We start from the raw sequence: 25,946 nt of genomic DNA, 5'->3' as shown, positions 1-25,946 counted from the left end.
ACCCCCCCGCGATTTTGCCCATGCTTCGGTAGCAGGAATGGCTCCTGGTCTTGACCTATCCATACATCTGACACGTAGGGTGTACAATCCCTTGAACACGGCCAGAGCCAAGAGCACTGCCAAGGTTGCGCCAAACACGCTTGCGGTCGCGATGCCGGGGTAGTATTCGTAATCAAGATTGGGAGATATGGCGGGGTATCCAAACTGGTCCGTTCCCCCAGCAGCCCAGTAGATGACAGTGAAGAACAGGTAGATGATCAGGTAGAATCCTGGGTAAACTACGTGCACGAAGCGGACGACGATCAGGGTGAGGAAAATTTCCATGAAGCAAACGACGGTAGGGAGGATATCCACGCTAATATAGACTATGATGAAAATAGGTTGATTTGCCGAAATGAAATCGTATACGCCTATCCAAATACCTCCGGTCACGAGGGGGCAAGAAGCTGCGGCGATGTTAAAGAGACACCACTGAATCTGGTACCGAACTTTGTCTGAAAGTATCAAGAGATAGGATACCGAAAAAGGTAGATTAACGGTAACCAACATCAATTGTCACGAAGAAGGACTAAATTGACATGACAATAAACAAGGATCCTATGCTGTGCGCTAACTACTTTGCTATAAGCATTGCAACAGAATCGGATATAGTTGCTTTCGTCCTTATTATCTGTTATGTAAGATCCATATAAACAAAATTCTGTGTGAGAGAGAAATGTTATTGAGAAAGAATTAACATAGAAGACTGAGTGTTATGTAAAGACATACAAAGGATATAAAGGAAAAACGAAACGATGGCCTCACCAGCAAAAAATAAATTAAAAAAAATGTTACAACGTTGCTGGAGGATGCTTTTCTTAATGCTTTTTTAATGATGCGTGTTTCTAAAGGTGCCGTTGATATTTTGTGAAATGAAGCTATGAAAAAAAAAAACATGGGCTGAAAATTATTGTTTGATATGCAGTATTAGACCGGGGGCCCAGGAGGTTTATTCAACTGAAAAGCGGACAAGCAACTGACCTCATAGGAGGTTTACATGGACCCTGGACATCACAAAAATGCATTGCTGCCGGGTCTCATCGTTGGCCTTCCCGCCAAAATCACGCAATGTATGACGTCACTACCGGTTGGCCCTTTTCCCAAATTTTTGAGACATTTTGAGTTGAATGATCATTATTAAGATGTCAGTTTCGGCATCTAAGAGGGTCCTAGATATATTTTATTTGGTATCCAACTATTTTGGAGTATGTATTCACCATCTATTTGCCCATTTTCTATGTGGTAATACTCCTGAGGGTGAATATATTCATGGCAATCATTGTCGACGTCGCTGTTTTAGAGAAAATGACACCTAGATTTTGATCACTTTCTAGAAGATAGTTGTTAATACTCTCTATAAATATCTCAATCTTGTCCAACGGTTGTAAAAATCTATATCCAGCCCTTCTTGTGATTTGAGATAAGTCTAGTCTGTTCAAACATTAAAAAAGTATAACCCTTCCACCATTTAGGGTAGTGCCCTCTGTGATCCTAACCTGTGCAACACAAAAACTAAACTTTGAAACAAAGCATTATTGGACACATGTTGGAGATTAATGTTCGTAATGCGCACAAAAAAAAAATTGTATATCTCGTCAGAATATTATAATGTTCTTCACTTAAAGCTTCTAGATACGTTATGGAAGAGAGTACAGGAACTAGGCAATATCTAAATCTTGTACATGGGCAAACAGTATTTGCATCATTATGACCAAGAGCGAAGAGTCAAACTAAATTCGCAATATTTCGGGACACAGCCTTTAGAATGTCTTCGTCATCACTGACGCTTCCATCACTCTCATCGCTTTCATCACTCTCATCGCTTTGCTCACTCCATGTCTATTCGGATTCCTCATCGTCTCGGTTTGCATTATCTGAAGGACTGAACGATGAGCCTTCGAGAGATGCGGGGACTGCACTTCCTTGGTACCAGTCTGGCTCAAAGTGCTTCTGGGTAGATTTCCACCCATAGTCTACAAGACTGCCGTGCTGTCATGGCTCTCTTCCACATTCTGGAAACATACTGTGCTCTTGGATGTGATTTTTAAGTGTTGTGGCACAGAGAGGAAGAGAATTAGTAAATAGCAGATTATTTTATTCAGTTTTGCAAGGGGCAGTACCTTTGTCACCTCCGCTGCTCATTCGCTTGAAGACATTGTATAATATCTGGCATCATTTATGTCTAATGTTGCAAAGCCATACAGTGGGCAGATGAAGAATGTGGCAGCTCGAATATCTACTTCCTCGTTTGAGAGAGACTGGAAAGATTTGATGTATGTTGCACTATTTTCCATCTTTTGATAAGGTTTTACTTTCTCTTTCCTGGAGAAACGTGAAGTGAAATCGCAGCCTGTCGGGGAGACCAATATGTGCATCGGTAATGTCAGGTTGCTTCTCTTCGAGAACTGCTGCAATTTTTGAGACATCAACTTACCTTTTGTTTTTACCCGAACCAAAGTCTATAATTATTTTTCCTTCATCCGACCTGGCACAGTACAGCAAGATGATGAAGACGTCTGTGTCACTGGACCTATCGAAGATAATGCCCTCTTATTTGCATATTAGCTTCTGCATGATGGCCTTGCAAGTGTCTCGGCATATCTGCTTACAGTTGGTTGTTGACATTCCTCAATTCTACAAAGCTTCTGCCGTGGGAAACATGCAACATTTTCTGGTGAATAACTTGTCCATACTGGGGCTTCCTCCATTCCTACATTATATATCTTGCAAACTGTCCCTTGACTGAAGAACTCTGGAGTAAATCCTTGCTTCTATAGCGCTGAACCTGATCTGTCCCAGTAATGAAGAATTCATGTGAAATAGAACATTGGAGGTTTCGATCAGGAACGTCTCTGGCTGCGTGCACTCTGTGTACTGCTGTTTTAGATCTCTGCATTTTCTGAGGCAAAGTTTAACATTTTGATTCTGGGAACTGACTTCAGGAACCTGGAACTGTCAGCTGCACATTCATCTTGAAACTCAGTTCGTCTTTTCTACCCTCGTTCAAGTGTTGTCAGGAGAAATTGCCTCGTTGTCTCACTGGCCACGTTCCTCGATGAGATATTGATGAGCTCAGAAGGGCCATCATAGACAAAGGGGTTGTATGTGTTTTTGCCTTTTCCATCGCGGCCACATTCATATGGTGTGCCAAGTTCGGTCATATTCACCCTCAATGGTACCATTACAAAAAAAAAAAAAGAATAATTATATGGTTGTCCATACTCTTATCTATTGAGATACCAAAAATTAATAATTTAGTACACTCTAAGATGATCATACAGACATGTTATTGATGATGCTTCTATGGAATCTGTCTCAAAATTTGGAGAAAATGGCCAAATGCCACAAAAAGAACATGGTGTTTTTTACGTTGCAAATTTGATTTGATCAAGATCAAGTGACCATATTTCCAGCATGCTGTTAAATTTGTAACGGTGCCATTGAGGGTGAATATGAACACGGCACACCATACAATTTCGCCGCAATTGAAAAGGCATTGCTCTCTAGAATTCTTGAATCATCAGATGAGGCGGTTATATATGTTGCAACTATGTGATATCTGCCAACAATAACAGCAGGGAAAGGTCTCAAGACGTAGAGGAAGACGCTGCACTGGGTGAACTTTGTGCGAAATACGAGAACTTCTTCAAAGACAAGTGAGATAACGAGGCAATTTCTCCTAACAACACTCGAACGAGGGCAGAAAAGACGGACTGAGTTTCAAGGTATGTGCAGCTGCCAGTTCCAGGTTTCTGAAGCCAGTTCCCAGAATCAAAATGTTAAACTTTGTTTCAGAAAACGCAAAGAGGTCTAAAACAGCAGTAAAAAAGAGTACACGCAACTGAGGGAGCCAGAGACTTTTTCGGACGTATGCTAGCTGTTGCAGCTGAATCAAGAGATACATTCGATCTTAAGCACATTCTTAGCTACCCTCTCATTGAAGTACCCCTTTCGCTGGCCCATCAAGTAATGGGGACACCCCTGAAGACTGAGAAAGCAGCTTTGACAAAGCTGCTTAAAGGGACTGTACAGTACTGGTTGAGGTGATAATTCAGGTTTATATCATTCCTAAGTGAGAAAATGAGGAAACTCTTATGAAAAATGAAAGAGCATGTAATTCTAAAAAGGATTCAACGTTTATTTGATGAAGATTGGTTTTCAAATGGCTGAGATATACCAAAAAAGTGATAATAAAAGGCGACAGGCCACAACTTTTATTAGGATCTCTTTGTTTCACCTTGATTTTGGATATCTCAGCCATTTCAAACCCGAGTTCCATTAAGTAAACCTTTGAGTCCCCTTTGGATTGCATGCTCTTTGCCATCTCACAGAGTGGTTTCTGAATCTCTCGCAAAATGTTAAAGGGCTCATACAGTTTTCAGGTTTTTAACATTCTTGGGTGAGATAATGAGAGTCCTCTTATGAAATATGAAAGAGCATGTAATTCCAAGAGGAATTCAACGTTTATTTGATGAAAATTGGTCATGAAATTACTGAGATACCCAAAACAGAGTAATACTAATAAATTGTGGGACCCACGTATTATTATGATTGCTTTTTTACTTTGTTTTTGGATGTCTCAGCTATTCTAAAACCGATTTTCATCAAATAAACTTTCAATTCCTCTTAGAATGGCATGCCCAGTACTATTTCATAAGTGATTTCTTGGTATCTCGCAAAAAGTTAAAAGCCAAATCCTCAGCTCCAACAATACTGTACCATCCCTTTAAAAGCTAAATCCTCACCTCAACCAGAACTGTATAGTCTCTTTAAACGGCAAAACGAAGAAACAAATTTTCCTGTGATCTCAGCAAGAATGATTGACGGAGGCATCATCATTCATGAGACAATTCTACAACACAGCAATTCAACATATGGCCAAGGGTCTCTTGAAGAGAGTTTGCTCATGTCGCGGAGAGGAAATTTACTCGGTACTAGACAAAATATACCAATCCCCCTCCATCAAAGATCCTGATGGAAACCTGCAATGTTCTACCTCACATGAGTTCTTCATTGCTGGGCCAGATCAGGTTCAGCGCCATAGAGGCAAGGATTTACTCAAAAGTTCTTCATTCAAGGAACAGTTCGCAAGATATATCGGAGTGGAGGAAGCCCCAGTATGGACAGGTTATTGGATAGAAAATGTGGTGTGTTTCTCAAGGCACAAGCTGTGTAGAACTGAGGAATGCCAACAACAAACTGTAAGCAGATATGCCGAGACACTTGCAAGGCCATCATGAAGAAGCTAATAGGCAAATAAGAGGGCATTGTCTTCGTTCGGGTCCAGTGACACAGACGTCTTCATCATCTTGCTGTACTGTGCCAGGTCGGACGAAGGAAAAATTATAGACTTTGGTTCGGGCAATAACAGAAGGTAAGTTGATGTCTCAAAATTGCAGCAGTCCTCAAAGAGAAGCAACCTGACATTAGCGATGCACATATTGGTCTCCCTGAGAGGTTGCGATTTCACTTCACGTTTCTCCAGGAAAGGGAAAGGAAAACCTTATCAAAAGATGGAAAATAGTGCAACACATATCAAATCTTTTCAGTCTTTCTCAAACGAGGAAGTAGATATTCGAGCTGCCACATTCTTCATCTGCCCACTGTATGGCTTTGCAACATTGGACATAAATGATGCCAGATATTATACAATGTCTTCAAGCGAATGAGCAGTGGAGGTGACAAAGGTACTGCCCCTTGCAAGACTGAATAAAATCATCTGCTATTTACTAATTCTCTTCCTCTTTGTGCCACAACACTTAAAAATCACATCCAAGAGCACAGTTTGTTTCCAGAATGTGGAAGAGAGCCATGACAGCACGGCAGTCTTGTAGACTATGGGTGGAAATCTACCCAGAAGCACTTTGAGCCAGACTGGTACCAAGGAAGTGCAGTCCCCGCATCTCTCGAAGGCTCATCGTTCAGTCCTTCAGATAATGCAAACCGAGACGATGAGGAATCCGAATAGACATGGAGTGAGCAAAGCGATGAGAGTGATGAAAGCGATGAGAGTGATGGAAGCGTCAGTGATGACGAAGACATTCTAAAGGCTGTGTCCCGAAATATTGCGAATTTAGTTTGACTCTTGGTCATAATGATGCAAATACTGTTTGCCCATGTACAAGATTTAGATATTGCCTAGTTCCTGTACTCTCTTCCATAACTTATCTAGAAGCTTTAAGTGAAGAACATTATAATACTCTGACGAGATATACAATTTTTGTGCGCATTTATATACAAACCCAACATGTGTCCAATAATGCTTTGTTTCAAAGTTTAGTTTTTGTGTTGCAGAGGTTCGGACCACAGAAGGCGCTACTCTAAATGGTGGAAGGGTTATACTTTTTAATGTTTGAACGGACTAGACTTATCTCAAATCACAAGAAGGGCTGGATATAGATTTTTACAACCGTTAGACAAGATTGAGCTATTTATAGAGAGTATTAACAACTGTCTTCTAGAAAGTGATCAAAATCTAGGTGTCATTTTCTCTAAAACAGCGACGTCGACAATGATTGCCAAGATTATATTCACCCTCAGGAGCATCACCACATACAAAATGGGCAAACAGATGGTAAATACATACTCCAAAATAGTTGGATACCAAATAAAACATATCTAGGATACCCGTTAGATGCCGAAATTGACATCTTAATAATGATCCTTAAACTCAAACTGTCTCAAAAATTTGAGAAAAGGGCCAACCGGAAGTGACGTCATACATTGCGTGATTTTGGCGGGAAGGCCAACGATGAGACCCGGCAGCAATGCATTTTTGTGATGTCCAGGGTCCATGTAAACTTCCTATGAGGTCAGTTGCTTGTCCGCTTTTCGGTTGAATAAACCTCCTGGGCCCCCGGTCTATATAATTCAAACATTGTCAAGGAAACGAAAATCGGCATGTGAGCAACTGAATCTTTCCTACTCATTTCGAGAAAATAGACCATGACAGCAACGGTTTACAAGCGCAACTAAATTTGTTTATTAACTTCACAATCTTGTATAGTTGACTGGTGTTCTTTTCATTTTGTGTGTGTGTGTGTGTGTGTGTGTATGCGTGTGTGTATTTTAAAGTCCCTGGAAATCATTCTATTGCTCAGCAGAGTTTCGCAATTCGTTATATCAAGTAACTAATATCAAAACGGCGCGTTTAACATAAGACTTTGTTAAGGGGTACCAGATAAAAGTATCGAGCCTGCCATGAATAACCTTTGTGAAGAACCAGTTGGGTGCATAATATGTCACAGTGGAATACAAAATCCACAAAAAGTCGCACACACTTTTTTTGGTTGTTTTTTGTTTAGGACTGAAAAATGGGTGAAATGGGTCAACCTGTGATATTGAAAATGTGATATTTTGCATGTTTTTTTTTAAAGCAAGTTTCTTCTACATTTTGCTAAAGTTTGAGATCATAACAAAATGGGAAATTGCGTTTTTAGCTGTTTTTCTGTAAGACTTTTTTTTTTAGTTTTGTAGAGTAGTATGATTAGGTGTGGCTTAGAGTACATTTTCATTTCCTAAAAACCCTTTACACACTCTTCGTTTTCAACTCTGATAATCTTTGAAAGAAGGATGCTACTGCTTTGAAAGTTGGTATTAGTCATGGTTAGAACGACCAGTGTTGATAGAGCATGATCATTTTCCAGCTTACTGTGATAATATGAGGTTATACATGCCGTTTTTTCTCCCATTTATTTCACTCAGCACGGCTCCCGGTCAGATTAAACACAATGCAATTGAATTATAGACTCTATGACAATACAGATTCACAGCCTCTTTTCTCAGTACACTCCTTTCCAAGGTGTGTGCTGTCTTTTCAATATTTAGATAAGTTAAGAAAGTTCAGTAGAATAGAGTTACACATCATTTTAAAGCGCAAAGTGTGCTCTTTATAATGTGCTATAACTGAAGGGTGACTTTTTGTCGGTTTTGTAATACGGCTCACATCCACTGTGCAAAGCTCGACACTAACTTCTACCTCTGATGGCTAATTCGAACCACTAACATCTGCACATCTGAAATGTTGGTGGCCCCAAAAAAAGGAAATAAAAGCAGACATGCAATCCTTTAGTTGCCGTATTGGACCACTAAAACCTTTTTGGAAATCTGGTGGCCAATAATCAGTTCTAGTTCTAACTTTGGGCCCTGCAAACAACTTCGGCTTTATAACAGAACCTTTCGCTGCCTTTCATGTTAGCCTCCTCCGTCCTCCCTTTCAACACCTACAATATGAATACCTTCAATCGTTGGATTTCCCTTGTTCTTCACGAAGTCCATCGCAACGTTAAAGAAGGCAAGGCACACATAACACACGGAGGCAGTATACGTCCAGACCGGGAGGTAAATGAAGAACTTCCCGCCCATTGCCTTCACTCCGAGTACAACGTACGCTATGAAAAATACGAAGAAATAGGCGGCCAGTCCGGTCCGATAGAAGGCGTACAGCCAGAATGGTATTCGTGCCTGAAAGAGAAAAACAAAAAGTTTGACACAGTTTTTGACGATATCAACAGCAATTTCAAACAAACTGTTCAAATTAATCCGCATAGAATAAGGCAAGTACAATAACATTGAAAGTGGATAAAAAAATTGTACTCATGAAAAAAAAAAAGTAGTTAAACACGTCATTCTTCCTTTACGTATGATCACATGGGTGCAAGATTTCAAATTGCTCAAAATTTTATGAAATATGCAAAATAATTCCCATATCATCGGGACATTTATCATCGGGAGCATTGTGATATTTTGACAGGCATGCTAGTCATGCTAGTGGCGGGGCAATATTCTTTATTTTACACAGATCTTCACATAAAACACCTGTACATGGATATCTACGAGTTTCACTGAAAATAATGGTATGTAATGGAGATATAGACAGTAATTAGATTAAAAAAGATACTTACGTCATACTGACGTTCGAGTAATCACGTAGTTAACAGTAAAGAAAAAGAAAAGAATGCTGGACACGGTCATGACGATGGCAGTACGAATATCTTGCCCGAAATTGTTAATATATCTGCAATTTTGACTCCTGTAACATATGTATTGAATTTGTTCCTTGTTACTGGCGCAGTGCCTAGTCATATACAAATTGCCAAGTTGTTTCAGTTTATTAAAAACGTAATAAATAAGATGTAAGTAATTGTCGTCCAAATTCTCTTTTGACCACAATTTCCAAGATTTCGGACATTTGATATATTCTCGTGTAATCAAAGGTTTAAGATGAATGCAATACTTTTTTATGATTCTCAATGTGGATTTAAGAACAAAACACTCTACTACTTACGCTCTGCTTGCTGTTATCGATCAAATAGCCCACGCTATCGACGATTCATTACCTACAGTTTGTATATTCCTGGACCTGTCCAACGCCTTTGACACTATCGATCACGATATTTTGTTTTATATGTGACCGTGCATCACAAAACGAACAAAAAGTTGCACCCCTTGATTTTACGTGAGGACTCAAAATAGGTGAAATGGGCAAACTGAGTCAATTTTGAGGTTTTCTTATTTTCTGAAAGTGCTATCCTTCTGCTATATTATTCTTTAGTTTGGTGGGATCAAAACATGAATAGAAATGTGCGTTTTCAGCACTTTTTTCTACAACCATTTTTGGGGAGAGAATAAAATTGTAGGGTATATCTTAGAGTTTCCTTTTTAATGTATTGAAATCCTTTACACACTATTCACGTTAAAATCTTTTAAATTTTGAAAGGATAAAACTACTGCATTGAAAGTTGGCAGTAATCATGGACAGAATGTTGTAATAGAACATGCTCAATTTCAGCGTAATTCGATAATCCATTTATTGTTGTTGCTTCGGTGATTTACATCCTGAGTTTTGTCCCTTTCATTGCACAGCTAGCACAGCTCGGTAAAGATTAAGCGCTTGAATAGACCATGTACTTCAGAGCCTTAATCCATTATAATATCTAAACTAGTTTACTCATACTTGGCACTCCTCATGATCTTGACTCTAGATATATGCTCGTATACTTGTTTATTTACATAGATATGTCTATTTTTTCACTCAGTTCTTATCCATTTTTCTTTGTTTTTTTTTTCTCTTTCCCTTTCCCTTCTCTTTTCTTTTATTTCTTCCGCCCTCTGTACCTTGCTATTTTAGCTTTCATATAGTTTCGTAAATAGTACTTTGTGTTTTATCTCCATTGCAAAACAAATTTACATTGATATTTTGTTGTTGCTGAAGCCCGTGGTTACAAGCTTTGCTTTTGCAGTTCCTTAATATTTCACATGTCATAGAGAATTGTCTCCTATGTACATGTGTATCGTGACACACTTTCTACAGTCATGACCCGCTTTATATCATATCTTATACCTTGTTTGTTTGTATTTTTTTTTTCTGAGTGTCTATGTATAAACGTCAAGTGAAGTATGAAAATAAACGTGCTGGAACTGTTTAATGCATATCTAGTGTACGACCAGTATAGTTTCAGAAATTGAAAAAAAAAAAAGCAATTCAGATACAAAATCCTTGAGACATGAGACATAAATTTATTCAATGGAAATGGAAATAAAATTGAATTGAATTGAATTGAATTGAAATGACGCAAGTTCCAAAACAGGAAAAACGAAAGGTATAAAGTGATTATGTACGATTCACCTAGCAATTCCACCAGTGTTCGCATGACATTTTAGGTACCGCTTTCAGTTTCATTGTGGCAAAATGATGCCGCTCGAAGTAAAATTTAGCTAATTAACCTCTTGACCCCTTGTAGGGTAACATTACACATGTCATCCCGCCTCATACTCACGTGTTGAGTGGACACGTCCCTCAGTCGTCTGCAACAAAGTTTGAAGTCCGCCCATTGGACGGAGTACCACTTTCTGCTCTCATCTTCACTATTCACGGTTGTCTGCACGGTCGATATTAATTCCTTCGAAACTGGACAAGGTGAACAGTGATTAAAAAATATAAAAAAGGTCTAATTAAAGCACGAGTTGTTTTTTGTTATCTATTGCTGAGTTTGTCACAAATTATTACGCAGGCATGACAGAAATGGTTGATTAAAACTACTTTAGTCGGATGAATGCGGCAATTCGAAAGGCAGAGAATGTTACAGACATAATAACTTTTCACTGGTTCAATAAAGAAACAAACAAAACACTCAACAAATGAATAAAGAGAAACATGTACGACACCTCTTTGCGGCATGAAGTTCCTATCGCATTTTTGCCAAAATCTTGCAGCAAGGAGAACCAGGATGGTTACGGCAGATGGTATACCAATGACTAGTCCGATGATGAGACCGACAATATCCCGTTCTCCTGAAATTTGATATAGATAAGGTAAAAACACGTTATTCACTACATGCTAGTGTAAAAGTCATTAAACATGTCCATGAGTACCTCGGTAATTTTTCACTACGTCGATGTTATTTGGCGTAGCCGTAGTGCCACAGACGTGTATTAAAGTTGACTTTACGAGTACAACAGCTGTAAGCAAAATTACATTATTAAAGGTCCTTGCCGTTATATCAATTAGCACTCTTTATATTAATGAACGTGTTTTCGATAGCAGGGTAAACTCACATTCATTTGTGACTAAAACTACCCGCTCAGATTAAGTTTCAAGTTGCCAAATCAGAATGAAAACGTTTGTTGAAGTATTGTTTCTATTTTTGTCGGGCATCCTTTTCTTGTTTGTAGTTGAAGTGGCGGTAAATTTTTAATGAGACACCCTATTATCCTCAAAAACAACAACATCAAACCAACTTAAAAGATTTCGACAATACCTAATACAGGCAGAAGAGTGATTCTTTTGGTCGACGTTCCATTCACCGTGTCACCGGTAGCTATGCACATGAAAGTTCGCTCTGTTCCACGTTTCACTGAAACCTCGATTTCCTCGAACCTCTCGTATGTGTCATCAGATAGTGTTGTCTCTTGTGAAGCCATGGATTGTAGTCTCTTTCCAGACTCATCGGTCCACATCAAAGAAACGTCGGGCATGAATCCACTCACGACACACGTAAGCGTAATGAAAGAAGTGTTAGGAGGTCGGTACGTACACTTGCTTTGACGGGACTTACTCTCAGTGACGCAATTCTCAATTGTATGTTTAGATGCCATCGCTAGGGAAACAGGAAATTCATAGGATGTCACATATCTGATAATTACAATATGAGTTTCTTGCTATCGTTTATATGAGCAAATAACTAAGACAATTTTGATAGATTTCATCTCTCTCGTTAAAAGAAGAGTGTTATATAATTCCTGATTTCCGGACAATGCTAAGAAGATAAAGCCCTGGCAAATGTATAACAAGTTATTTATCACATATCTCGTGTCATGATTGACACAGCTACTCAATGTGTCTTCGGAATTTTGCAAAATTCTATACTTGCTACACTCCCATCTTATTTTATCATTTTATCTTATTATTTTATTATCTTATCTTTAAATGCTATAATTATGAAGTTTAACGTCATAATGGCTTATGTATCTTGTAATTCTGGTCAAAGAAGTTTTTGCACACTCTTTATGGCTCCGATTTTTTTTTTTTTTAATTTGATATCGATCTTATGGTCTCCATCAATCTCATGTATGCATAAACAAATAATATGCCAACATCTCCAGCATGATTATGATTTATTACTATTTGGATATGTTAGTGACGACTTTTACGATCAAATCCCCTCCTCCCTGTCATGATATAGCAAAAGATAACTTACAGTTAACCGTCAAATGGACGGAATTCTCGAAATTGTCTAAATTCTTCAGAAGCACTTGACAAAGGTAGAGACCCTCATCTGCCATCTTCACGTCAGAGATGACCAGGTTAAAGTTCATGCCCATGTCGAACCCTTTCTCCAAGCTCCTAAAGTTCCCATTGATAAATTTAGCTTTGGGAGCCGGCTGATACAAGATGCTCTCTTTGACCCAGACCACAGATTCAGGTACCCCTTGGAAGTGGCATGGCAGTCGGATGTCTTCCCCTTTCCATCCTTGAACGCTGGGGACAATGTCTACCACTAAGAGTACAACGATGAAAATTGGAATATTAGCAAGTGTCTTGATCTCTTCATCACGCAACTTCGATTGTTTGTTGAAGAGAGAAGCTTCCTAAATAAGAATCTGAAAAGATATTGTACCGATTCTGCCAAAATTCAATGAAACGGTCAGTTACATGCAGGTTTAGCGATATTCGAATAGTTTGGGTGCAAAACCCAGATTTTGGGCCTCACCTTCAATCCTTTTACCGTTCATCCAATGAATCTTGATAGCCTTATACCCTATTTCGAAAATGTCAAATCTAAATTTGGATGGTGCCACTCTTACACATCCTTGAGGAATGTGAGACATTCAAGATGACCTCAAATATGGCGGCCAAATTCTGATGTTCCTTTAGTAGAAAACTAAATACAAAATATATATTATACATATATATATATATATATATATATATATATATATATATATATGTGTGTGTGTGTGTGCATACATGTACTGTGTGTGTATATATGTATAGTATATATATATATATATATATATATATATATATATATAATTGATGTTTTTTATAATTTGATTTCTGGATTATGAAACATATGCATACTCGAGGACGTTAAGATATTCAAGATGGCCACCAAAAAAAAAAAAATGTTATTTTCTATGATGAATGATTAGAAAGAGCTGATAGTTTCACCATCATTCATGGGAACTGAATCCGAATCTGGATGATGTACTCTCTTCAAAAACAAAAACGAAAAAAAAAAAAACTGAGTGAAAATATTCACTCTTGAAGGAGTGAATAATATTTTGAAGTGACATCAGGGATCACTCAAAAATGTTCGATTGATCCTTGAGGTCACTCCAAAATAACTTGATATTCAAGCCAGTATCACTCTTAACTCACTCTTTTCTGTTATTTACTCCTTCAAGAGTAATATTTTCACTAGATTGTGTAGATTATTTTTAGTGAGTATCTCTTGCGCCTCCGAGAGTTTTGAGAAATTCAGCATGGAGGGGAAAATGGTTTATATTCGAGATTACTTGAGATGTCGGCTACAGAATTTACATTCCAATATAAGTAGTTTCTTACAAATGGTAAATATTTGGATATGTTAGTGACGACTTTTACGATCAAATCCCCTCCTCCCTGTCATGATATAGCAAAAGATAACTTACAGCTAACCGTCAAATGGACGGAATTCTCGAAATTGTCTAAATTCTTCAGAAGCACTTGACAAAGGTAGAGACCCTCATCTGCCATCTTCACGTCAGAGATGACGAGGTTAAAGTTCCTGTCCATGTCGAACCCTTTCTCCAAGCTCTCAAAGTTCCCATCGATAAATTTAGCCATGAGCACCTGCTGATGTAAGACGCTCTCCTTGACCCAGAACACAGCTGCAGGTTCACCTTGGAAGTGACATGGCAGTCGGATGTCTTCCCCTTTCCATCCTTGAACGCTGGAGACAGTGTCTACCACTAAGAATACAACGATAAAAATTGGAATATTAGCAAGTGTCTTGATCTCATCACGCGACTTCAATTGTTTCCTGAAAAGAGAAGCTACTATTAAAAATACGAATCTGGAAAGACGTCGCGCAGATTCTACCGTGAAACCTATCCCCAAATTCAATGAAGTGGTGAATTACAGGTTAAGCGATATTCTAATAGTCTGGGTGCCTAAACCAGATTTTGTGCCTAATCTACAATTCTTTTCCCGTTCATCCAATGAATCTTGATAGCCTTATACCCTATTTAGAAAGTGTCAAATCTTAATTTGGATGATGCAACTCTTACACATACTTGAGAAATGTGAAAAATTAAAAATGACCTCTATGGCGGTCAAAATCTGATATTCCTTTAGTGGAAAACTAAATACAAATATATACAGTATACAGTATATATATATATATATATATATATATATATATATATATATATACATATATGTGTGTGTGTGTATATATATATATATATTACATATATATATATATATATATATATATATATATATAATATATGTATATATATATCATATACATCATCTATCATAATAATACACTCAAACAAAAAAGTAAGTAGCATTTTTCGGATATATCTCAAAAAGTATTTTACCGATTTTCATAATTTTAGCGGAAATGGATAGGGAATCTTATTACTCCTAACATGAATGGCATATCATTGCCACCTAATATCATCATTGGTGTGAAAAATACATTTTATGTCAAAACGCATGGATAAAAATGGCACTTTAGTGATTTGCTTCGACTTTTAAACAAATAATGAAATAATCACTTATGATTCTAAACTTTGAAGTATGGTTTATAACACATTTCTCTATCTCTTTGTTTTCATGGACACACAGTGAAATATTTGATAATAGACATGTTCACCATCCTCTTCAATTATCTCTTCCTCATACTGTTAACTAAAGTTTGTACTTGGCGCTGCTCTATGTTGGCCCATGCTCTCTGCGAGATGCTCTGAAATTCTTGCCGCGAAGTGTCATTTTTTATCTTTTTGCTCGCTTTCCGCTTAATGATATCCGAAAGATTCTCTCCTGGATTAGAGTCAAGGGATCTTGCAGGCCCCTCCATACGTTCGATGCCATTTCCCTCAACAAACTGATCTACAACTTGAACGCATGATACAAAAAGGCGTCCGCACATTCATGTGATCAAATCAAATTGGAATTAAAAAGCGCATGGCGCTAAATCCAAATCTTCGGACACGTTTCTGTTACGTTGAAAGTTGGGAAATCATGGCCCAGAAAAACGCTGATTTCTTGCTTTTCCTTTGATCATTTAGATTCAAAATTTCGGCAGATAATAGACAAAACATTAGGTTACAAAGCTATGCCAGAAACAGAAGTCCAATTGTTTTGACCAATATTGATGATGTGATGACTTCAAACTCGATTTTCTCGGCTCAACAGTCAGCCGCTTTAGGATTTTGTTGTAGCGGGTCACACACACACACACACACACACACACACACACACACACACACACACACATATATATACACACACACATATATATATATGACTGTTCTTACCTCGGTCACGGGACATATCATTTCTAACCAGCATGATAAGCAAAAACAGTTCTCACTCTCCACTCTCCACTCCCTGGAAAACGTTCCGGCCAGTCGCAACCATTTCACACTGATTAACCAACATAAACTTTCTTATCCTACATCTACAATCTTTCCAATTTTGTTAGTTTGATATTTAAGTTTGATCTTACGGATAATTTGAAAGTGTCATTTCAGGCTATAGATATTCCGAACAAAAACAAATACACAAACAAACAAACGCACAAACATTAAGAAATAAGGCTGGAAGATGAAATAATGATTCTCTTGTTATTGAATTAGTTGGCCTGTTTTCAATTATCATTTCTCAAAAAATGGGAAAAACGCTTGCTCAAGGTATATCCCGGCTGCAGAACAAAACTTAACATAATTCTTAGGCAAGTGAAACCCCATTCTATTCTTAACTCCAACAAATAATCATAAAATTATTGTTTATATTGTACTCTCTTTAGATGGAAAACGAAGTTCTGGTTATGATGACATAGATGATTGTATTCTTAAGGATGTCATATTTTCACTTGCAGATCCTCTGGCTCATATTTTCAATTTCAAGATTTCAAAGGTGTGTTTCCAGATGAAATGAAATGGGCTTAATAGCTCTAATATTATGAGAAGATTCAGCAAATTGGATGTCATTAATTACCGTCTATTTTCTTTATCATCATCATTGTCAAAACATTTAGGAAAAAAATAGAATTACTGATCTTCCTAATCTGCGCAAAATATTTTCAAAGTCTGCAGCTTCGCAGTTCTTATTTTTAATGACAAAGCAGATAATACAGTCGGAAACCACTATCATTTGTGAAGTGGCTTTGAAGTGGCTGAAATATATGAAAGAATGTGTGTAGGGGTGGGGGTTTGTGTCTCTACTTCTAGTGGGTTTCAAGGTTTTGTCGTTGCTGTTGTTGTTTCAACTAAGTTTTCATTGATCTTTTACCAAGAGGGACCCACACTCTCTAAGCATTGTCTTTTCAGTGAGTCCCTCCGTTTTTCGCACAGTGAATAACGATACAGGATAATCTAGAAGTATGTCTATATCTGTAAGATATCGGCTATTACGAGGAAAATTTCCCTGACCCAACGTTCCTCCCACACAAATGTAAAGCGCCACTTTTATATCGAGATCGGCTGTTCTGAAATAATTGCTATAACGAGATAAGTTGTGTGACTTCCAAACAAAGAAAAACACAGTAAGGCAAATTAAGGTAAAGCGAAACCTTTTTGAGTAAAATTTTGCCCCTTCAGAATCCTAAGGGTTCTATGATATAGAAGCCTTAGGATACATTGTATAATATTTTGTGGGCTGAGTTGCGTAATGAAAGTTTTTATTACATGGAAACTAACTGCTAGGCGCGTACTTTGAATTCGGCTACCTTACAAATCCAAAAAGTAACTAGAAACTTCAAAAACTATCGATTTGTTTTATGAACCAATATTCTTAGATTGAAAAAAAAAACACTGCTAAACATGCACAAAGCACGAATACATAATTTTCAAAATGGTCCAGTGGTTAAGGGCCATATATTGTAATAAAATATTTGCCTGGAATCAAATCCCTTACGAATAGAAGACAGGCAAAAGGCAAGTCTAACCTTTTAACCTTCATAGTTAAGATTAAAATGTTTGATTAGAATCGATACAAAAAAATTACCAAATTTCAGCCCTATGGACATGGAGGTACACTTAATGCTATGAACATCTTCCTACCTAAGGTCAAGGGGGTGAAAACTTTTCTCGGATATACCTCGATGTTGCTGAATGAATATTCAGTGCTAAAGTTACTTCGTCATCTCCCCTTTTTCAAAGAATTTGCAAAGACGGCGGCCTTTTTTGATATAATGCTAACTTCAAAGTTCTGTTATGCCCCAGGGTCCGCTATGTCCCACTTTCCCCTTCACATGCACAGAGTGTGGTGGAGAATGTATGGCCTTATGCATGGTTATCATGACGTAGCAGGCGTGAGACAATCTGGTGATGTGATTGGCTCTCTACTGAAAAATTCCCATCGACCTCTGTAGAGGTCGGTGACAGAGGTCGGTGACGGGGTCGGTGGGAAATCCCAATCTTCACGCACGCTCTCATAATGTACTTCGGCATAGAAGATGTGTTACACCATGGAGGTAGAAAAACCCAGTTTCTTCCTCCATGGTTACGTACACAGCTCTGTATGCATTATGCAGAACATGTCCAAACCTCCCACATACAACACACGCTTACCAGAGCCGCATTTCAATGTACCAGTTCACAGACGATCGTGGCACAGATCTCATGCAGAGTAAACTTTAGAAATTTGAACATTTATTGGGAAACACATTCTTTTAAAGGCGAAATCATCTATTTTCACATAAATGTGAGTAATTCTTTAGGCTCTAAAGATTAATTCGGATGTTTATTGGGGGGGGGGGTTCACAATTAGATCAAATTTATGTTTAATTCTTTTATTTCACAGAAACAGAGCAATATCAAAAAGCACGGGGGGGGGGGTCGCTGAGCCCCCTGAATCCTCCGTAGTTACAGGCCTGATTCTTCTTGTTGTTGTTGTTGGTTATTTTTATTTCCGTCTTCAGATAGATAGAATAGATCCTGACCAAGTTGCATATACATTGCATATACGTAATAGTATGAAGAAACGGGGGATTGACCGTTCGGCCATAACTGCAAAATGTGACTGTTCTTATTCAACAGGGTCCCGAGTTTACAATGCAAGAATAATACGCTGTATACACACAACATAACATGAGAGTCAACAATAATCAGAGATATGTAAAAAAAAAAGCAAACCAAAAAACAAACAAAAAAAAAAACAGAGCGAGGAAAAGAAAAGAAAAGAGACAAACCTAAAAAAAAGAAACATGACTCATATACCCCCAAACCCACAAAAAATACTACAAAAAAAAAAAACCAACGTTTGTGTATAGCACTTCATTGCGTCTTTTTTTGTGTGTGCTACACAGCTGCTCTATCTAGATAATCAGATATTAACATTTGAAAAGATCTCTAAGTTAATGCATTAGGGGACCTACGAATTGCAATGGGCAATTGATTATACATTGACATTCCCCTATATGCTTGTGCACTGATACAGGAAAATCATTAGTACACTGATAAGTAACTCCCTGATCTGAAACTTACACATTTGATAAATTCTAATAACCTCATCTGATCATACATTCCAGATTGTGATGCATGCTGATGTGTAGATGTGGGTTACAATGTAAGTATAATGTATGGCCTGACTTACAGACTTTTCCTTCAGAGTAGGTGCAAAGATAACCATTAACCGCACATATGTATATATATATATATATATATATATATATATATATATATATACATTGTACCTAAAGTATATGTGCCAAAAAGAGGTTTTCCCATTCACTTTGCATGTAATGTCCCATGCGTAAGCAAACTTTGATTAATCATAAGATGAAGGACCAATTAAATTTCAACATCTAGTTTTGCTAATCAGGAGTTAAAATGAATGAATTAGAACTTACTTCCTAAAGTATGATAGGTCAGTGTTAAAAATCTGTAAAAAAAAAATGAATAAAATAAAAAAAACATACTCAAGACCTTAACACGTATGGGAAACTTCGCTCTGGGAAAATGCATAATTTGCATAATCAATCTGCTGAACTTGTCTTACCAAGTGGCAACTATACTAGATCATAGAGGGGTCAAGTCAATACAGAAACTAGGTCAAACACATTAATTCAACTGGTTGTAGATGAATATTTTTCATTAATCTTGTCCAGTACGTAATGTTTGTTTTTGATTTACGCAAAATAAGGCAGTATTTGTTGCATAAGTGTGCATAATTAAATATTTTCTTTGCTGGAAATATAGAATCTAACTCTTTGGCTACAACATGATATCAAATTTTTATTTCATTCTTAATCAAATCAAGATGACTTGAACATCTCAGGGGACATTATCTTGGGCATGCCCCTACATGAATATTCCATTTCAACGTCAATATAATTTCCAATATATATATATATTTTTTTTTTTTGGGGGGGGGTATTTTTTATTTTGACATCTAATATATTACACCTTAAAAGCATAAATCTGGTTCTAATAAGTATACTGACGGTACTTAAAAATTTGACCAATAATTCTCTCATACAAACTGCGAGGTTATCAGTGTTAATCTAAATGATTCTTCTGTCCAATCTGCATTGTATTTCTAATCAGTCCTGTCGTGAAGAAAGTGAGATGTGTGTTATTCTACTGTCAAAAAAGGAAATAAACTTGAACTTGAACTTTACAAATACTAAACTGTATCTTAATTGGGAAGAAACGAACAAAATTTGCCAAATGATCTGATGAATCGCACTGAAATATTCCAATACTGTTTTCCTCATAAAACACAAAATAGTAGTGGTAAAAACAAGAGTAGTAGGTGTAGTTGTGGGTAGCAGAAGTAATAGTACAATTAGTGAGCAGACGAATTAGAAGTAGTTTTTTTTTTTGTGGTGTATCTTCTTTAACTCTTTATCAAAAAATTTCCCTATAACTGCGTTTCTAGTTATCTGTCTCATTTTTCATTTTAAATGTTAAGTGTTTTGTGTGTGTGTTGTTGTTGTTGTTGTTGAAACATTAGTTCTTTTACTTCATCAATCATTCCATGGTGAGAATACAACGCAATCCTATTCCCTCCGACATACATCCAGTCTGTATATACTTCAGACTTTTAGCAAGTAATAATCTTGTCCTTTTTCAGTATAACATGGGCAGCAAAAAGGCATTTTAGGGGGATGCTATACGACTTTTAGATCTCAAGCATTTCAGATTTGCACCAGGTGATGTTATTAGACCAGGCAGCGTTTAGCCCTACGTCTACCAAAGGATGGTAATTGCATCAATATAAATAATTTTCCTCTGCAGCTCTGCAGGTGAAATCACTTGGTTGAGACCCGAGTGCACTGACTTGATATGAATTAAAAATCTTAAAAATAGTCACACTTACCTCCGGCAGTGCGGCCACAGCGCAAAGAAGCAGTCAGTGTTATCAACAGAGCAAGGAAGGATATTTCATCCATCATAGGTAGATATAGACAGAGACAATTTAGTCGGAACAGAGTAAATAAACGTTTTGATCCTGACGTTCGACCAGCCTATCCATATCACCACCACAGTTCTCACAAAAATGCGCTACGATTGTCGCACACATTCATGCAAAGAACTAACAGCATTGTTTGTTGTACTTTCACTAGTCTTGGCGAAGTGTGTATTCCGCGGATTGCGTAGCATAAAACGTACATGTTCATGTCCATCTAGTCATACATGCACAGTACGACGTCGTGCCTGTACGTTCGGGTGTGGCAAGCGCATATTAAACAACGATTCCGGATTTGGCTTACATGCAGCACATTTTCCGTTTCACACCGAAGATGTCTTAGATTACTTCAACGGCCAAAGTCCAAACTCAGATGGAGAAAACCTACTCTCTTTCAAACTGGTCCTTCTTGGATGGCCTTTAGATGCGCTTTGTATGCGTTCCAACCGGGAACAGTGCATGAGAGAGCATCCATTATTATTGTCAATCAATCGAAAGAATAATCGAAAGAAAGATCGACAGAATAATTTGTATTATGCTGATAAAATCAAACGTACCCAGGAATCTCATGATAAATACACTTCATGTCATATAAAAACGTCGGTCACACAAAGGCGATGAAAAGCGGAAATATTTTACTAATCAGGTAAGTTTTTTTAAACATGATATTCAAAATACTTGGAAAGTCATCAATATGGCTATCAACAAAAATAAGGACAAACCCCGAATTACCTTAATCAAATATGGTGATTTATTTGTTGATGATGGTTCCTCAATAATTGATATCCTTAATCAGTATATTTCACAAATAGGAAGTGATCTTGCCCAAAATATTCCACATACTGACTTGAATTTTCAAGATTATTTAGAAGTCTCCAATCATAGGTCATTGTTTTTTATGCCTTTGCATATAAATGAATTATTAGATATACATAGTTCAGAATTAAAAAAAAAAAAAACTATGGATATGACGGCATTGATAACGTACTTTTAAATAGTATTGCAGATTATATTGTTGATCCATTTGTACATGTATTTCATTTGTCTATAAAGTAATGGACCGCTTTGTCCCTGAGGCTATGAAAGTCTCTAATGTAATTCCTGTCCATAGAAAGGGGAAAGGGAAGATGTCTCCAATTATAGACCAATATCTTTGCTAACCTCTGTTTCGAAAATGTTAGAAAGGGTTGTTTGCACCAGGCTTTTGAACTTCTTAGACACCCGTGAAATTATTTATGATTATTTCCTGCAATCCTTACCTTCATTTAAAGGGTTTCAAAAGCTAAAGATAAATTTCATCATACTATTGGGGTCTTCCTCGACCTCTCCAAGGCCTTTGATACCATAGACCACAACATACTACTTCACAAATTATCCCATTATGGTATCAGAGGAAAGGCCTTGAAGTGGTTCAGGAGTTACCTTACCAGGCATTCCGCAACGCGTGCGATAATGAGGCACGAACGACAATTTTATTCAGAATCACGTTTGAGCAGATGGTGCCCTTGAGACTGACGAGATCTTGCGATACTTTACAAGAGTTTTTGCAGAGGTTGTAGCAACAGCTTTCATAGCTTTTGCAGTGCATTGTTTGACCCAGGATGGTTGGGTAAGATATAGAGCTGATTATGGTCATTAATTTGATACCTAATTCCCCTATTTTTCATCTCAATAGTAGTCAATTTTAGCATCAAAGTAAAAAATTCTTTATCGATTATTAGGTATAGATATAGATGTCCGTAATTTCTTCAATTACACAATCGTGAAACTTGAGTGAGTATGATCAATTAAAAAATGAAGAGGGGCACGTAGAGCCCACTAATGTCAAAATCGACGACAAATGTCATAACACGTTGACGACCAATGCCATAATGACCACTAACGTCATAACACGTCGACGACAAATGTCAAAATTGCATGAACCACTAATGCCATAACACGTCGACGACAAACGTCAAAATTTTCATTTTTACTGCAAATGTCATAACACGTCGACGACAATGTCAAAATCGGATTAACCACTAATGACATTACACGTCGACGACAAATGTCGAAATTTCCAGATTTACTGCATATGTCATAAGGCGTCACAGGGGCGGATCTAGGAATTCCGTAAAGGGGATTCGCCTGTACAAAATTAAAGGCAGGCGAGACCCTCCCCCCCCCCATTTTCTTATTCTTATTCCTGTTGCGTTAACAAAATATAGAGAGGGGGCACCAGAGGGGGATGCGCCCCCTCTCAATCCGCGATTGCGTCAACTGCAAATGTCAAAATTTCCAAACGTAATGCAAATGTCATAACACAGGTGCGGATCCAGGAGTTTCGTAAAGGGGAGGCGCCTTTGCAAAATCAGAGCTGCCGCACCCCCCGATTTTTTTCATTTCTGTTGTTTAAAGAAAAACGGAAAGGAGGCGCCAGAGAGGGATGCTCCCCTCTCCATCCGCGATTCCGTCAACCGCAAATGTCAAAATTTGATTTATCACAATGTCATAAGACGTCGACCAGAAATGTCATAACGCGTCACAGGGGCTGATCCAGGAAATCCGTAAAGAGGAGGCGCCTTTACAAAATTGAAACTTGCCCCATCCCCTTTTTTTTTCATTTCTGTTGTTTTAACAACAACAACAAAAATAGAAAGGGGGCACCACAGGGGGATGCGCCCGCGAAACCCCTCCCCTTTCCTTTTCTTTTGTCTTTCTTTTGTTTAGACAAAAACAGAGACGGGAGGGGCCGCCGCGCCCTCTCCCCACCTCTAGATCCGCCGCTGCGTCAACCACAGGTTAATGTCAAAACCCATTGTTTGCATTACAGACTCATGAGGCGGATCCAGGAATTCCCTAAAAGGGAGGCGTCTTTACAAAGTCAAAGGCTTCCACACCGCTTCCCCATTTTTCTTTTTATTTCTTTTGTTAAAAAGAAAGAATAAAAGGGGAGGGGGAGCACCATAAATGGATGCGCCTCCTTCTCGATCCGCGATTTCGTCAACCACAATTGTCAGGAATTCCCTAAAGGGGAGACTTCTCTACAAAATTAAAGGCTACTGCCTCACCATTTTTTTTTTATTTATGTTGTTTGTAAAAAAGAAAGAAAGAAAGGGGGCACAGGAAAAGGATGCGCCCCCTCACGATCCATGATTGCCTCAACCACAAATTAATGTCAAAACTCATTGCTTGCATTACAGTGGCGGATCCAGGAATTCCGTAAAGGGAAGTCGCCCTTACAAAATTAAAGCCCCCACATTTTTTTCTTTTAAGTTTTATTGTTTTAACTTGAAGAGAGAGAGAGGGGGGGGGGGCACCAAGGGGGATGCGCCCCTTTCTCGATCCGCGATTGCGTCAACCACAAAATGTGAAAACTCATTGCTTGTATTACAGGGGCGGATGCAGGAATTCCGTAAAGGGGGGGGGGGGTGGCACCTTCACATAATTAAAGCCTGGCGCATACCCCATCTTTTTGTTACTATTTATGTTGTTTTGAAGAAAAAAAAAACGGGGGGGGGGGCATCAGACTTGGATGCGCCCGTCTCTATACGCGATTGCGTCAACAACAAAATGTCAAAACTCATTGCTTGCCTAATACCCCGTTCCCACTGCCGATCAGATCAACTCGATCAAGCGAGATCAATCCCGATCACCGATTTTTACCAGAGCAATCCCGACCAAATGCTCCATCGTTCTTCAACACGATCCCTTCCCGACCGCTATTCGATCTTTTACGATCCACACCCGACCATTCTCGACATCTCCAGAATCTCTCCTCGACAACCACACAGATCTCTACTCGAATATCCCGATCTATACACGATCGCTACACGGTCAATACTCGATTTCTACTAGACTTCATAGACCAGCTCGACATGACTCGATGGTACGTTCCCACTGCCGATCAGATCAACTCGATCAATCCCGATCAAGCTGTTTTGGCCTGGTCGGGCTCGCTCGGCATTGGTATTCGGGGTCGATCTACCTTGATCGGCATCGCTCCTGCTTCCTTCACGATAATTTTGGACATGTCCAAAATATTCGAGTAAGAAGCCCGAACACCAACAGCTCGGGTAGTGATCGAGAAGAGATCGAGCTGATCGGGAATCGGTCGTATAGAAATCTAGTGTGGTCGGGACCGATTTTTCCCCGAGCTCAGTTCCCGATCATCTCGAGTTATACTCGAATGCTACACGATTGATTTCAGATCATCTCGATCCAGGATTCATCAGTTTCATGAATAACTCGACCGCTACACGACCGATACAGGACTGCTGTCGATTGATACTCGACTAAACTCGATCATGCTTCGACCGGCACTCGATCAAATACCGAGCACTTTTTGACAGTGCTTGCAGCAGGTGCTGACGTACTTTCTTAACACTCATTTATTGTTCATGAAAAATATATGCAGTTCGTGGTCACATTAAAAAGTTAAATGTCGTCAGTATCTTCAGCCACTCCTGGCCCACTGAAGAAAAGAAAAGGGCCACGAAGAGAGAAAAGACAACAAATCCTAAACAGCAGACATGGCAGAATTAGACTTTCCAGACAAAAAATTCAGAAGAAAGAAAGGAAACACGACTGAAACTGAGAAAAATTCGGTATTCTGGCAATATGACTGTAACGTGAAAAGAAATTTTCTAGATTATGTACTTTAGTTATAAATTGAGAACTGTTTCTTGAATTCTTTTGCTAGCTTGTCTGTTTCAAAGTTGAAGTTGATTACGTTGATATATAATCTATTTCTTACGCTGACGTGTTAAAACAGTAGTTGTAACTTATGCTCAGTGCT

At 38.3% G+C, this 25,946-nt stretch overlaps 1 protein-coding gene across 1 annotated transcript in view; it reads right to left on the bottom strand.

Annotated features, from left to right (window-relative positions):
• LOC140245722 (uncharacterized) overlaps positions 1-16,087 on the bottom strand; it is a 29,144-nt gene extending 13,057 nt beyond the window's left edge. Inside the window, exons 1-8 of the mRNA XM_072325256.1 lie at positions 16,072-16,087; positions 14,194-14,493; positions 12,738-13,037; positions 11,799-12,137; positions 11,206-11,331; positions 10,818-10,948; positions 8,277-8,502; positions 66-494 (exon numbers count right to left, since the gene is read on the bottom strand). Coding sequence (XP_072181357.1) covers positions 66-494; positions 8,277-8,502; positions 10,818-10,948; positions 11,206-11,331; positions 11,799-12,137; positions 12,738-13,037; positions 14,194-14,493; positions 16,072-16,087 — 1,867 coding nt within the window. The remainder of the gene's footprint in view (positions 1-65; positions 495-8,276; positions 8,503-10,817; positions 10,949-11,205; positions 11,332-11,798; positions 12,138-12,737; positions 13,038-14,193; positions 14,494-16,071) is intronic.
• Positions 16,088-25,946: the final 9,859 nt, after the last annotated feature.

The sequence above is a fragment of the Diadema setosum genome, unplaced genomic scaffold (assembly GCF_964275005.1).
Source record: "Diadema setosum unplaced genomic scaffold, eeDiaSeto1 scaffold_24, whole genome shotgun sequence".
In the NCBI taxonomy this organism is placed as follows: Eukaryota; Metazoa; Echinodermata; class Echinoidea; order Diadematoida; family Diadematidae; genus Diadema; species Diadema setosum.
This window is presented reverse-complemented; position numbering and strand designations above follow the sequence as displayed.